Genomic DNA, 15801 nt, shown 5'->3' on the forward strand with positions numbered 1-15801 from the left:
GCAATGGGCCACATTACTGAATGTCATCAACAAAGTGCCCTAAGCAAAAGACATAGCTTCTCACCCGGGTTGAAACGCTCAGCATCAGAAAGCAAAAACAACCGCACAGGGGGTACAAGTTTCCAAAGGACACATAGAAAAAGTACGGCCACAAGAAGATGGAAAGTAAATCCTTTTAAAACAAGGATTAAAGAAGGCCGAATGTCCACATTAATGTCCCAAAGTGAAAACAAGGCCGCATGTCCGCATTAATCCTAGAATAGAAAGCAAAAGTCTCATTATTACAACTTCTAGAATAAAAGAGGGACAATTCAAAATAATAAATGGTTTTATTTAGGAGGAGAATACAACAGTTCTAAACTACCATGTGTCTAGTAACACAGTTTCAAAATAAAGTAAATAGCAACTGAAGTAATAGCAAAACAGAACAACTGTAGCAGAACCTGATAACACTTTCCATAACTGATGAAACGGAAAAACCAAACTCACTGCCATCAAGTCGGTGCGGATTCATAGCAGCCCTACCAGACAGGGTAGAAGCGCCCCCTGTGAGTTTCTGAGCCTCTAACTCTGCGGGCGCAGAAAGCGTGTCTTTCTCCCGTTCGATTACTGAGAGAGCATACAAATTAAACTAATAACAAACATAGAATACCTGAATAACATAGCCATCAAACTCACACGGAGAATTCCATTTTCAATAATTGCAGGAACCAAACTTTTTCAGGCACCCATGGAATAGTCAGAAAGTTAACCAGATGTACACTGTGCTTGACATGATGGATGGATGGCTGGCTTGCTGGCTGGCTGGCTGGCTGGATGGATGGATGGATGGATGGATGGATGGATGGATATAAGAATTGTACGAGCCCCCAATAAAATGACTTAAAAAAAAAGTTAACCAGATGCCAGGCCATATAAATCAAATCTGAACAATTTTCAGAGGACTAAGAATCTCTGATGACAATTAAAGGAATGAAAAACAGATCTCCGTATGGCTAGACTCTAAGAAATGTGCACAATAGGTTAGGGGCCAGAGAAAACAAAGCGCTGTAAACAGAGTTAATGAAATGGTGATGAAAGCATGGCAAGCTCCCTTGTGGGATGCAGGTAACCCACTGAAAACTTACAGCCTTAAAATTCATATATTACAATATAATAATCTATACATCGAATTCAAGTCATTATCAACCTTGCTGTCATAAAAGCGAAAGCTAACAGAACAGGGTGGATATAAAGTAGAAGAGTTAAGAAAACAATGTATGAGCCCCCAATGCAATGATTTTTAAAAAAGAAAACAAAAAAACACAACCCACTGCCTTTCCATCCATCCCAATTCACGACAACCTAAGTGTGACAGACTCCAACTAGCTGTCCTCTCTAGGGAAGTAGCCCTTTCTTCCCGGGGACTATCATCCTCACTGGACAAGGATTGTTACAAGGCACTGTCAAAGCTGGCGGGACTCACAAGGACACAATCAGCCCAGAGGACGAATAGACACGTGATCCCCAGCCTCCATGAGACCAACAATAGAGGTGCCAGGCCACTGCTACCGACTGTTACGACAGGGATCACAACAGAAAACTATGGAACAGAATGAAAAGTCATAAAAGAGACTGGGCTTCCTGTTCTAGGAGAGCCTGGTTGAACCCCCAAGACGAGGGCCTTTAGACACACTTCTGGCCTAGAACTGAACTCAGCCCCATGATTCAGTTTTCAGCTAAAGGACCGGCCTGTAGAGTGAACAGTAAGGTCAGAGAGGTTTGCGCTCCTTGGAACAATCAACCTCATGAGGTCAAAAGGGCAGTAGATGTCCAGGTATCAGCTCAGCAGACAGAAAGGGTAGGAAACCTGGGGAGAAAGGAGGAGGAATACTGTTACCTGACAGGGATGGCGATCCAACGCCACACAAGAAAACACGTGTGCATTGTATGGAGACACCAAAGGATCACGTGTGCATTGTATGGAAACACCAAAGGATCAATATATCAATATATGGCTCCCCAACTCACAAAAAGAAAATGTTGGCAGAACAAGAAGCGGATTTCTTTAAAATCTGTAACCAGTACAGTAACTAAAATGAACCACAGTCAAACACGAGAAGATAGAGAAGACCAGGTGAGTCAAGGAAGTTACAGCATCATTCTTCACAAAGGGATGGTTTAGGTTGACTACAGAGGAACAGGCTGGTTATGGAGGGTCAAGAAAGTAACAAAGACCCAAAATAGACATGGCTAAGAGTCTGCTTTCTGGGAGAGGGGCTGAAAAGAGGAGCTACATGACAGCCCGTTGGTTTTTCACCCTGACTTCTCCCACCCATCTGATTGTTACTGTGGCTTGCCGTCTCGCAAGTTTATCGTCCCACCTGCAGAGCCAGGGAAGGGGGCATGGGCATGCCTCTTCAGGCAAGGCATCCCGGAAAAGCCAGTGCCACCATGGGAAGACGGGAACGCAGGGGCAGCTGCGTGTGCCCCGTCATGGACCTCACTAGTACAGGGAAGCACTGCAGCAGAGCCGAGGGAGTCGACGCCGGGGCCAGTGCGGGCAGACCACAGCAGGCGCCTGGGGCTGCGCCGGTGCCCCTGGGCATCTGCCCTCGCTGGTCTGCTCAGTTGGAAGGAAGCCACAAACACTAAATGGCCTGCTGAGAAGCCAAAGGCAATCCGTCTCAAATGCAAACTCAAGGTCATTTAGTCAATTCCAACTCAGAGCAATCCTATGGGACAGAGCAGAACTGCCCCTGTGAGTTTCTGAGACTAGAAATCCTTTCAGGAGCAGAGAGCTTCCGCTTTCTCGAGTGGAGCAGCTGATGGTGTTGAACTGCTGAAGGGGAGTGGATGTAGTGGAGACTAACGTCCACCAGCAAGACAGTGGGCAGCCCCTCTTAGAAGGGGCTCATGGAACGGAGGGTAAATCCAGGGTGTCGTGTAGCACAGTTATCCTCCAGATCGCTAAGATTTCCTCCCCTTACGTATCTAATGTACTTTTACGTGTGCTATTTTTTTCACAATAGAATAGTTCAAACAAAACAAAATGGGCTAGAACCAAGACCACTCTGAAGTTATTTTAGATGTTTAGAAATAAATTTAAAAGAAAAAATAATAAAGGAGAGCTAATAAAACTGATACACTACGACTTAGAAATTGCACTAGCAGGGCACCATCCTTTCAAATCCTCAATGCAGAAAGGTCATTTTCCCAAGCAGTCCTTGTTCTGCACAGCGTGATTCATGCAAAGAACTGAACATTAAAGATCAGACCAAGAAACCATGGCATTTCACGTCAGATGGGACACTACCACGGTACCTCATGCCACCACCACTGTCGGGGAGGGTTGGCTTTCGCTGCCATTCTCACTAAGGGATAAATCCTTGCGTGCATGGAGAATTTCTTATTCACAAATCTTTCTTTACCTGAGGACTTAGGAAACTGCATAAAAGTCAAGTCCAAAGCCACGAGTCTACCTCCTTCAAAAGAGGAGGAAATGCCTTTAAAAGGTTTTTGCTTCTCTGCAGGCAGGACTTTTTCCCGCAGGAAGGAGAAAGAAGCCTTACTTTATTGGTGCTGTCGCGCCGTCTGGTCCTCCCAGTTCAGCAAGAGGCACGAGGTCCCATTTAAAGTGCAGACCCCAGTTGAAGCCTCCTCGCACAATAGGGGACGCGCTGTAGATGAGCGTGTCTGCGCTGATGATGTCAATCACTGGGCAAACCACGGTGTGCGGGTCCTCGTGGACGGCGGCCAGCAGAGGTTGAAGCCACATCTCATTTACCTCACAGTGGCTGTCGAGGAACACCAGCACTTCTCCTGCAGAGACAGAGCAACAGGTTTGGGGGATCGATCATGCTCCGTGTAGCCACTGCTCCCCTCGACAGGAGGATACACGTGCACGGCCTGGACTGGAACTGGACCTGCGACCCTGTAACCCCCAAGCAGTATTAAAGCACAGCTTTTCTGCCGACTGTCAACAAGGGAAGTCCTTTAGCCCTGAATTCTGCCTGACATACCTGAAGAACAACTATACAAATAATAGATACAACAACTCAAGAGAAAAGAAAAAGAGAGAACCCTAGAGACAACTCAGAGTCTCTTCAGTAAAAAGAATCAGAGACCAACTTTAACAATTCAGATCGTTGGGATGGTCAGGTAATGAGTGACTCAAGATGCTTTTATACAGTATCAGTGGGCACCTGTGTGTAGACAGTTTGATAACAATTATTTTAATGGAACTATTATCAAATTTAATATATATATTTAAAATACGTTTCCCTGCTTTAATAGAGTATGGTGACCAGAACATAGCTTTATGTTGATTCAGAGATGTCATGACAGTGATGAATCATTGCTATAAGAATGGCAATTCTCTCAAAAGTAAGAGAAGATTGTACACCTGTGATCTGTACCTGAACGTATCTGTGAGGCTGGTGATGCACATCTCCCTGGCCCCTGGGGCTTCCATTGACTCCGCACTCCCCTTTGTTCCATGTGTCTTCTTACCTCTCTCATCTCATTCACCAGCCTTCTTAGTCCTCCTGGCTCACACTCCAGACTAAATCCACTGTCATCGAACCGATTCCAACTCCTAGTGCCCTTGTGTAGGGTGTCTGCAGCTGTAAATCTTGATGGGAACACACAGTCTCATCTCTCTCCTGAGGAATCACTGGGGGGGTTGAACCTCCGGCCTTATGGGTAGCAGTCTAATGCTTACGCGACACAGCCAGCAGGCCTTCTGCAATGGTTCACATTAGTCAGACAACGCACCTACCTTCCAGCTAGCAAGATAGAAATGATAACAACTTTATCTTCCATTTTTAGCTCTTGTTGACAACTATTGAGAAGGAAAGATAATTTCTGATAATCCCAGGATTATTCTGCGCAACTGAAAAACTCAGAACCGGGAGGGGGGAAGAAAAAAAAAAGAGGACCTGATGCAGAGGGCTTAAGTGGAGAGCAAATGCTTTGAGAGTGATGAGGGCAAAGAATGTACGGATATGCTTTATACAACTGATGTATGTATATGAATGGATTGTGATAAGAGTTGTATGAGCCCCTAATAAAATGTTTAAAAAAAAAAAGAAAACCTCAGAACCTGATCAGACAGAATTATTCATCTTCTAAAAGGTTATTCGTGAAATACATCTATCTAGATTTTACATGAGTTACTTAAGACATCATAGGCCTCCTGTTCCAGTTAATGATAGCAGAAAGGAAGCATGTTTTCAGGGGTGACTGAATGTCGCACATGGCCTTAGGCGGGACAGACAGCACCATCCAGCTGGCCAGCGGTTGGGTGGTGGGGATGGCGGAATGCACAGCATCAACAATTTACTGTGAATTTGGCCAAGTCAACTACGGTGCCTTTCCTCGGTGAAGCGGAAATATGAAAAGACTTTTGAAAGTTCTTAGGAAATGGAATTAAAAGAGAGGGGAATGTTCCATTAACTTTTGGAAGCTTCTTTGCTTTTCCTAATTCTAAACGTATCACCCTTTACTATTAAAACCAATTTAACTATGTAGATCTGATTACACATTGTTATAATAAACCTGGTGGCATGCCAACAAAATCTAATATATGATATTTATTATTTTTCTCCATGTGAAAGGAATTTTATTGATTTTTCAAAAACTTTATTGGCATATAATTCACATATCATAATTCATAGTTCAATCACATCAAGGATTGCACAATCATCACCACAGTCGGTTTTAGAACATTTTCTTCCTTCTTACACTCAGCGTTATTAGCTCCCCATTTCCCCCCAACTTCCCCTACCATAGACGCAAGGTACCATTAATTCAGTTACAGTTTCTATAGATTTTCCTATCCTGTATTTCACATACAGAAAAACTTCAAATAACAAACAAAAAAAAACCTTAGCAAAAACAATAAAGTAAAACATAAAGCCTCAGTAGAAAAGAAAGCAGAAATTATTAAAAACTAGAATAAATTTATATGGATCTAATATATCATACTTAAACCAGGACCAACAAATAATAAATTTTTAAAAGCTATTGTTACCTAGAGAAAAACAAAATTCACACTAACTATACATTGTAAGAATACGTTTAGAAAGAAAAAAAAGAATACATTTCAAGTGGCACAATCTTGAAACTGTCCCACAATTCCAACTTGTTTGCATCTAGTTATCTTAAATAACTCCACATGGTCAAAGCAGTACATATGTATTTGTCTAGAAATTTTTTAAAAAGACACTGTCGTTGGTTAAGGGAAAGGGGGTGGGAGAAATTAGTTGGCATCCGTGTAGTTGGTCCACATTTACGGGAAAGAAGGGGCGGACGAAAGGTTCTGAAAGGGAAATCATCCCTTAATGGAGCCTATGGGATTAAAGAAGGAGAGCTGATGGTGGGCAGGGCCAACCACCTAAACCCCGAGCACCGGGTCATCTGGACGGAGTGAACAGGGCACAGAATGTGCTGTCACTGCTGGGGACTCAATGGATGATGCCCCACCACGTCCAGAAATTCTCAGATTATCTTCCCAAAGTGTCCACAGTATTTATACATTACCTGCAATTACACATAATATGTTTAGATTGTTTCATTTGCTTCTACTTGAATATATTTATTTTATGAGTATATTTATTGTTAACATTATAATATCACCTAACTTACATAAATGTGTATTTTGTGCACAAGACCAACTTTCTTTTTTAAAAAGGGAAAATGTACAAGTTGGACCGATTTAAAGCTATATCAACTTAGAAAGAGACACCTTTCTCTTGACGTCAGAAGAACTGAGAACTAGTAAAATCAGAACACCTTTCCTGTCATACAACTCATTTTTCATGCTCTATCCTGTCACCAAGTAGAAACTGTAGTACCTGTCACCAGAGGTATACATTCCACACTTAGAGAAATAGCGGTCTAATTCAAATCAAATAGTGTGGCACACTCGTATCTCAATGTTGTCTTAACATTTTAAGAAAGAGTGGTCTGCTCTGGGCCAGGGGTCAGCGGTTGCCAATGTCACGGGAATACAGGTGAAGCCCATCTTCCCTGCTCCTTCCCGTTGGGCCAGACCTGTGTGGTGCACTGCATGAGATGCTTGAAGACAGAGAGAAATGGGATATTTTCCTCTCCTGCTCCCCGCACCCCGCTGCCCAGGACAGAGCTCAAAGTTATCCAAGCTCTGCCATTTCTGAAGTGTTAAGAACATTAGCCGAACGTTTACAGTGCAGGTGCTGCTTGTAGTTATCCGACACCCAAGGAAGGCCGGGCCATCAGGACACATACTTGAGTGTTCTCGTAAGCAAACCATCGACTCCCACTGCCCTGGCTCTCCCGTCCATTCTTAGCCCTGTGCTGACCCGGGTAGTGAGTTACTGAGAGAAGATGCTGCTGGGCCCCCTTCCCATCACATCTTCACCCCTTGACTTTCAAGTGTTTCCATGGGGGTGGGGAGGTAAAAGGTAGTTATATCTTAGTGGTACATTTTCTGTTTATGTAAGTGGACAAAACATAATGTATCTTTGAGAGGTGAACATCTTTCTAGTATTTTATGCTTTCATTTAAGAGCCATCTGCCATCAGCAATGAGATCTATCTCATTCGATGTCTCCTTTTGAATCCAGCTTGAATTTCTGGCCATTTCCTGTCAGTGCACCTCTGTAACTGGTTTTGAAATATGTTCAGCGAAATGTTATTTGTGGCGATTATTAATGACATTGTTCGATGACGTACACACTCTGTTGGCTCCCCTTCACTGGGAGTACTGCCTCTCACACACTCTTCCCCTCAGACTTTTGGACACGTCCTCTGGAGTGATCACCCTGGGACAGGATGCCACGCTTCGTAAAGTCACAGACCAGGGAAAAGGAGGGTCAGCAATAGGGGTGGACACAGTGGCTGAGACCATGGCCTCAGACAGCCCCAGGGGTGATGGTCGTGCAGGGTGGGGTGATATTCTGTGCTGTGGTCGAACGACACGTGTAACTAGGGCTTACAACTAGATTGATTGCGTCTGACAACAACAAGCAGCAAGAGCCACTGCAAACAGGCCGATAAGGAACACGGTGTGCCCCTCATAACCTGCGCTTTGGGCAATGGGTTTGAAAAGGCCTTTCCCCTTCTGCTAGCTGGCCTTGCCTTTTCCAGCACCACCGTTCACATGCAGGAGAGAGCCGTGCCAGCCGGGCTCCTGGGGAAAGCGAACTCTCACAGTACCTGTTGCATGAGCCGCTCCTATCATTCGGCCTCGAATCAATCCCTCGCGCTGCTTATTCCTCAGTACTTTCGTTTGCCCAGGAAGGTATTTTTGGACATAGTCATCTAGCTCTCCTTTCAAATCATCTGAAAAGAGAGAGATGCACAAGTGTTCAGACCACAGCTGGGATGGAGACACAGAAGCATATTCCCAGAGTCACTCCAAAGTTGTGTCGGTGCCTGCTCCGATCCACAACTGGTAGCAAGCAGCCGGTTCAACGCCTTCCACACTTGTTTAAGAGAAACTGCAGCTATCCTCTCAGGAAGAGGAAGAAAAGAAATGGTGGCTAAGAGTTGGAATATTAGACCTTTTCAGACTACAGTCTTAAAAATAAACAAAGTCTTTTATAAGACTACTTGAGCTAATCGTATTACAGACTTGCAACTATGTCAACACAAATGGAATGATACTTTGTATAGGGAATAGTTGACATGACAGTATCCTAATATTAAATAACATATCGATTGCACATGGTTCCTTAATTGTACTTAAGTCACATATAAAGCAAAGTGAAATATATATGTGTCTTTTGTTTCAGAGTAATTTATTGTCCTAGTCCATCTCAGAATAGCTAAGAAACAATCTTTTCTAGTTGAAAATAATTATATAACAGTATCAGTAAGTATATCCTTTTATTAATTTAGTACCTTTCCCCTAAGATTGCTAAACATCTTTTTAATACATTCTGGCTCATGCATCCTTAAATGTAATAATAGCTTTTAAATATAATAGTAAGTTAAGAAAAGAAAAATGAGAAATATTTTTGTTTTTAAAAAATCATTTTATTGGGGGCTCTTACAGCTCTTCTAACAATCCATACATCAATTGTATCAAGCTCATTTGTACATATGTTGCCATCACTATTTTCTAAACATGTTCTTTCTACTTGAGTCCTTAGTATCAGCTCCTTTTTTCCCTCCCCACACTCCCACCCTCGTGACCCCTTGATAACTTATAAAATATTATTTTCATATCTAACACTGACCACTGTCTCCCTTCACCCATGTTTCTGTTGTTCCTCCCCCTCAGGGGTAGGGGGTGGAGAAGAAATATTTTTCTATAGTGAATATTTAAATTGCCTTTACTGTCATGCATTTTCCCTTTAGGATAAAACAGCTATGAAGTAAAAAAAAACATTTTAAAAAACTTTTTTACAAAAAATCATTTTTTATTTTAAAGAACAAAATACACTGCAAATTAAAAATTTAGTATATCCAATCTTAAGCTTGGTTCACTCAAAGATATACCTTTTTAGAAAACATTCACAGTTTTGAAATGAAGTTTTCTGTTGTTAGTGTTATTTTTGTGTTATCTTGTCATGGGGAATATACTCTGCAAAGCACACAGCTCGAGTGTCTGCAGGTCCATCGCAGGGGCACTGATTACAAGCTTCAAATTGGCAGCTGTTCTCGGTCTCCGTTTTCCAGAGGCTCTCCCCAGTGAACACTGCCTCTTAAGGCCTCCATCAAGCCTCCTGAGTTGCTCTTGTCACTTTGACCCCACAGAGGTAGTCCTCAGGGCGCCCTGGGAGTGCAGCAGCTAATCAGGGGGCTGCTAGCTGAAAGAGCCGCTGCTCCACGGAAGAAAGACGCAGCATTCTGCTTTGTACACCTTTAAAGGTCCAGAGCCCTATGGGCACCGCTACTCAATGGCATCAGGCTTGGTGTGGTTTCAGATAGATCTTAAAAGAGAGTAACGTGCAAGGTAGATGTGATAGGTAGGTTTATTGTGCCAACCTGGCCAATAGGAACATGTGGGATTAATCAGGTTGCGGCCTGATTGGAGGGCAAAGAGATACATGGTTCGGCAAGGCCTGCCCCTCTCTCTCTTGCTCTCTGGTGATCGGAGCAGTGCCTGGCTGCTTTAGCTAGTTCTCTGCCTCAACTTATGAGCTACACTACCTGTGGGCCAGCCAACCGTGGGTTGTGTAGCTAGTGCTTGAGGTTCCTTCGAGACCTGCTTCGCCACGCTGTTGGTGTGTACACTGCTTGAGCTCGAGGCTGGAAGATCCTGTCGTCTTGTATGCTTGAGTTTGATATCCCATTCGGGCCTGCTTCCCTAAGCTCCTGAGCTGCTGACTGCTGGTGACCTGCCCTGCTGTTTGCTGCCTGTGGCTGGACTGCCTACATTGCCCGAAGGAAGACTCAGCTCTCTGCTTCCATGATCTTGGACCCAGCAGCCCTGGCAAGTTCAAGTGAGCCCTCTGTACGTACCACTTTGTGGACTAATTAGCTGTTATATTGCTTTGTGCTGTATATATCTATTGATATATATTAATAGATATGTATTATTCATAAGTGTCCTGGTTGTTTCTCTAGAGAACCCTGTCTAACAAAAGTAGTTCCTGGAGTGGTTCTAGGGCAGTGGTTCTCAACCTTCCTAATGCCACGGCCCTTTAATATAGTTCAAGTTGTGGTGAGCCCCCAACCATAAAACTATTTCCGTTGCCACTTCATAACTGTAATTTTGCTACTGTTATGAATCAAGTGAACCCTGTGAAAGGGTCGTTCGACCCCCAAAAAGGTTGCAACCCACAGGTTGAGAACCCTTTCTAGAGAAACAAGATCATAAATATGGCCTTCTCAAATTGGCTCTCCAGCCTGATTAGACTTAACACACTGATATTGCTACCTCTACCCCTACAGCCACGGCTGAGTCTGCCACTCTTACTGCAGTGGGTGGGGTGACCCCGTGGGGGGAACTGGCAAAGCTAATATCCACAGTAACACCGCCAATAAACGAAGTGCTGGGGAGAGGAGAGGCTGTGGGAGATCACGTGCTTGATATTTACCAGCAGTTTTGTCGGGATGAGAAGTATAGGGAGGCTGGTTGGCTGGTCCTCCTTTCAATAGGAAATGTGATCAAGGAAAGGGATCATCTCTGCACATCAGAAGCACGTCTCAAGTGGCGAATAACAGACCTAAAAGCTTCTGCATGTGCTACAAAGGAGAGCCTTCTCTCCTCTCATACAGAGCCGACATTGCCGAAAACCAACTCCAGAGTCTCCTCACAGGAGTAGCTGAATTACAGCGTCAGCTGAATTGCAGGTCTGGATCAGTGTCCGATATTAAAGTAAGAGCATTCATCAGAAGTAATGGGGCCCTGAAACCTGGGATGGAAACATACCGGCTGATGATCCAGAAGAGGAGGATATTGAGCCCCTAGAGTCGACTGAGCCGCCCCCGTCAATAGATCCACCCTTCCCAGCTGAGGGGATTAATCCACTGTCAGTAAAACAACTCACACCTGAGCAGATTACCAAACTGTTATGTTTACTAATTGAACTAAAAACTATTTTTAAAAGACTTCAGGGGATATTTTTGGGTTAGAGTTTAACTATTATGTCGCGGGTAACCTAGCCTCCTTGGCTCCAGAAGTCTGAGTGTGAAGTGCATAAGAATTTGAAATTTGGTTCGGAAAATTTTTCAGTTACCTGCCCTAGCTTTGGCCCTGTGAGTTGCTAGTGTTCACAGCACCGAGGCGTTCACTCCATTACGGTCAGTGCATGTGCCCAGGCAGGTCCGCGGGCACAACGATTCTGTTACCGGGAGTCTGCTGTGTGTTCCACCTCTGCCGCCTGCGGCGATGAAAGAGAGAACGTGGGAGCCATGCGGGCCAGGCTCTAGTCTAACATCACTCTGCCACCGAAGAGAGTGGATCTTGATCAAATTACTAAATGTTCTTCTCTACAAAATGGGGAGATGAGCAGCCTTGGAGAGTTGTTGAGACTTGATTGACTCGTATAAGTGAAAGCACACGGCATTCTTAGGAAGAGTCCATGTTGAATTTTAAACAGAAACAAACTCCCTGCCATCGAGTCGACACTGACTCAGAGACCCCCTGTGGATTTCCAAGACTGTGACTGTTTACAGGAGTAGAAGTCCAGCCTTCCTCCTGTGGAGCTGCTGCTGCTTTTGAACTGCCAACCATGGGGATCACTTCCCAATGTGTAGCCATTACACCATCAGGGTTCCTCTGAATTAAAGAAAGTATTCAAAAATAAGGAGCCCTGGTGGCACTGTTGAGTAAGTGTCGGTCTGCTAACTGCTAAGCCGAAAAAAAAGAAGAGGCTATCTGATCTCTCAAACAGTAACACTCTTGGAACCTCTATATATGGCACTGCTAGTTGGAATTGATGCAATGGCAGTGCTGTGTGTGTGTGTGTGTGTGTGTGTGTGTGTGTGTGGTGGGGGTGACTTTCATTTCTAAAACTGAAATCAGCAGGAAGTCAAAGATCTTATACAATTTATGCACAAGGAAGTCAGAGAGGGATGGCAGCTGCTGGGGTTTTTATGAAATTTCTCTATTTCTATGACTATCACTACCAGGCAGGAGAAGAGAAGTGCTGTAAAGAGGTACCATCTCGACCACCCACGGGGGCAGTTCTCCTGTCCAACAGGGTCCCTGTGCCTCAGAGTCCACTTGATGCCAGGAGGGACTGAGAGTTACCCTAACGAGGACATCCAGATGTGCACCCTGGACATTTAAAAGGTACCATTGTTTTAAAAATTACAAAACACTTGGTCATGGGTGACAGTATTAAAATTCAAAGAGTGTTAAAAAATTCAGATATTTCCAGGCCTTTTTAAGGACAATTTACTCTTTGTGATTAAAAATGAAGGAGAGACACAGTAAAATACAAAGTCTAAAAAAAGGATGTGTGTGACTATTTTACATCTCCCATAATCTAGCATATGACATGAGGAGGCCCTTCCACTTATTGATACACCATTATTTTATCCTCCAGATTGTTCAATAGTATCAGCTGGCTCCAGGATTTGGTTCAGAACTTAAGCAAAAAGCCCAAACAAATCCACTAGTCATTTAGAAAGACCTCATATTTCAGGGACCAGAGGCTCCCGGGACAGGGGTTCATGCTGGCCCCCCAGTCCTCACAAAGGAGAAGGTGGGGCTGCTCACGGCCTCACCTGCTGTCCCCCCACCCGGGCACTTTCTGGTCACTGATGCTCAGCCCCACTGCACAAGCCAGCAAAGGGGCTCCACGCTCTTTAAAAGAGGACACAGTGAGCTTGCTTTGTTCTTGTAAAGAACAAGTTAATCCACAGAGGAGATGACTGAGGTGGTTCTATCTAGAAAGGCAATTTGCAGGGCAATTCAATTTAGAAAATCTAGAAAACGAGTGATTTGGGATAAACAGGCTGTTTCTCGAGCAGTCACCTGCCTGTGGCGTTAGATAGAGAAATGTTTTTTTCGGTGGTTCTTCCCTACTATGACTGTGAGCAAAGGTTAATCAGATCTTCCTCTAACTCAGTCAGGAATCTTTAACCTGGGGATTTAATATGTGGATGGCTCTTTGGGTCGCACTGCAAATGAGGCTTCTGTAATATAGACCCACGCTCCATTTCATAATCTAACAATTACGCATGTAACCTACAAACCAACACATTAGGAAACACACACATATCCTGGGGAAACGCAGAAAAGTGGAGACGTGGGAAGGGCCTCAGTCGGAGGCCTTCACGGACTATGTGACAGAGGGAGGAGGGGAGATGGCGATCGGTCTAAAGCGGGAGTCGAAGGCGCTTTCACGAGGCACCAAGAAAGGCCTGACCCCACTGCTGTCGAGCTGGCTCACACTTGGAGTAACTCCCAGACCAGAGCAGAACGGTCCCGTCGGGCTTTCAGAGCTGTTCATCGACAGGGCAAAGGGCAACCTGCCTCATCTTTCTCCCGTGGAGCAGCGTGTGTGTGTGTGTGTGTGTGTGTGTGTGTGTGTGTGTGTGTGTGTGTGTGTTTTCAAACCCCTGACGTTCCATCTAGCGGCCACGGTGCTGCAAAGGTTCCTTGAAGAATGGTAAAGAGAGAGGACAGTATCACTCCCCTGTCACGAATTAAACTGCCCCCACCCCAAATATGTGTCGGAATTGTAGCCCTTGTACCTCGGGATAGAATCCCACGTAGTAACAGACATTATTTATGTCAAGGGGTCCCGATCGGAACAGGGTGTATTTTATTTAACCTTTGAGAAATAAAGGGCAGAGTGAACTCAGAAGGAAGCGAGCACAGCGGGGGAAAGAGAAGACGGCTTGCAGAGATCTCTGAAGCACTCAGAAGACCGCCCGCGGGGACCAAGAGCCTTCCCCTGGACCTGAGCCCGACTTCACACTTGGAGCCTCATAAACGATGAGAATTCAAGTTTCTGCTTGGTGAGTCACCTGCTGTGGTGATTCGTGACAGCAGCCCCCTCAGTGTGATTTAACAAAGGGTCATTTAATAGTTCCATACACTTCCCCTTTAAAAAAGTCACCCCAGCAGCCCACAGGAAAGCACCCCTGATGTGAACAAGGAGGTCCAGGACGGAGGGGCCGGACAGCCTTCGTGAAGGAAGAGCATGCATTAAACGGCTGAATGGCGAGCAGGAGGGGAGGGTACAGAAGGCAGACAAGGGAAACTGTGGCCTGGGTTTTAGACACGGATAAACAGGAGACTTCTAAAATCGAGATGAAGGGTTATTTGGGGAGAAAAAGATGATGAGGTGAGCTTTTAGATCACTTTTAATTGGCAGTAAACAGTTTGTTGGAAACAGCTTCATGGAAACAGAAACGCAGAACTGGGACAATATGACTCGGAGAGAGATAATGAATGTAGCCTTTTTGACCTAGATATGGTCGCGGAAAATAAGAATGTGGACGGGAGAGAAGAGGGTGGGCAACGACAAGAAACATGGGGACTGTTCATGTTTGGAAAAGGGGCTACAAGATGTCCAACCTATCCAATCTGGAAAGCAGAGGTGCTTCAGAACGGGGAAGTCACAAAACTTTAGTGACACATTACATCGAAAATATTTGTTCCTCCAAATGCCGCTTAAATGCAGTGTTAGCTTGGTTCCTTTTTACACATAATTTAGGAATTCAGGGGCAATCGGCTCGCCCAGTCTATCCTTTGTGCTCATCAGAGACTGGGGGCAAAGCCATAAGGCAATTCGGCGGAGGAGAGAGAGGCTTTCCGATAAACAGTGCTGGTGCAACCGGGCACTTGCAGGCAAAATAAGGAACTTCAAACCTTACCAAAAGTAGGAACAATAGTTCCATGGTTTTAATGTAAAACACAAAACTATAAGACTTTTGGAAAACAACATAAAGGACTATCTTTTGGACCCAGGGTTAGGCAAAGAGTTTTAAAACTTAACACCAAAAATCGGATCCACAGAAAGAAAACCTGATATTGTGGGCGTCCATCTAAATGAAAAACTTCTGCTCTATGAAATAATCGTAAAAACAGGACCAAAAGGCAAGCTACAGACTGGGGGAAAATATTCATAACGCATATAGCTAACAAAGAAGCAAAGAGTATCCAGAATATATTAAAAACAAACTAACGAAAGGAAACCTTTAGGACTGGGGGATGAGTTATCATAATGTTGGGAAGGTTTTATGGCTATAGCCACATGTCAAAACTTACCAAATTGTACACTTTAGTTTGCTGTTGCTGCTAGCGGCCCTGGAGTTGGTTCCGACTCACAGTGACCTGATACATGATAGCCAGAACCACTGCCCAGTCCTGTGTCATTTCCTCACTCACCACTCCTATGTTTGAGTCCACTGGGGCAGGCACCGTGCCAAT

At 44.5% G+C, this 15801-nt stretch overlaps 1 protein-coding gene across 2 annotated transcripts in view; it reads right to left on the reverse strand.

Annotated features, from left to right (window-relative positions):
- Nucleotides 1–15801, reverse strand: part of GALNT11 (polypeptide N-acetylgalactosaminyltransferase 11) — an 86819-nt gene that overhangs the window by 18334 nt on the left and 52684 nt on the right. For both annotated transcript variants that reach the window (XM_075550209.1, XM_075550210.1), the window contains 2 exons: nucleotides 8178–8303; nucleotides 3552–3801 (listed from right to left, as the gene is read on the reverse strand). In XM_075550209.1, coding sequence (XP_075406324.1) covers nucleotides 3552–3801; nucleotides 8178–8303 — 376 coding nt within the window. The remainder of the gene's footprint in view (nucleotides 1–3551; nucleotides 3802–8177; nucleotides 8304–15801) is intronic.

This window comes from Tenrec ecaudatus, chromosome 5, assembly GCF_050624435.1.
Source record: "Tenrec ecaudatus isolate mTenEca1 chromosome 5, mTenEca1.hap1, whole genome shotgun sequence".
NCBI classification, from domain to species: domain Eukaryota; kingdom Metazoa; phylum Chordata; class Mammalia; order Afrosoricida; family Tenrecidae; genus Tenrec; species Tenrec ecaudatus.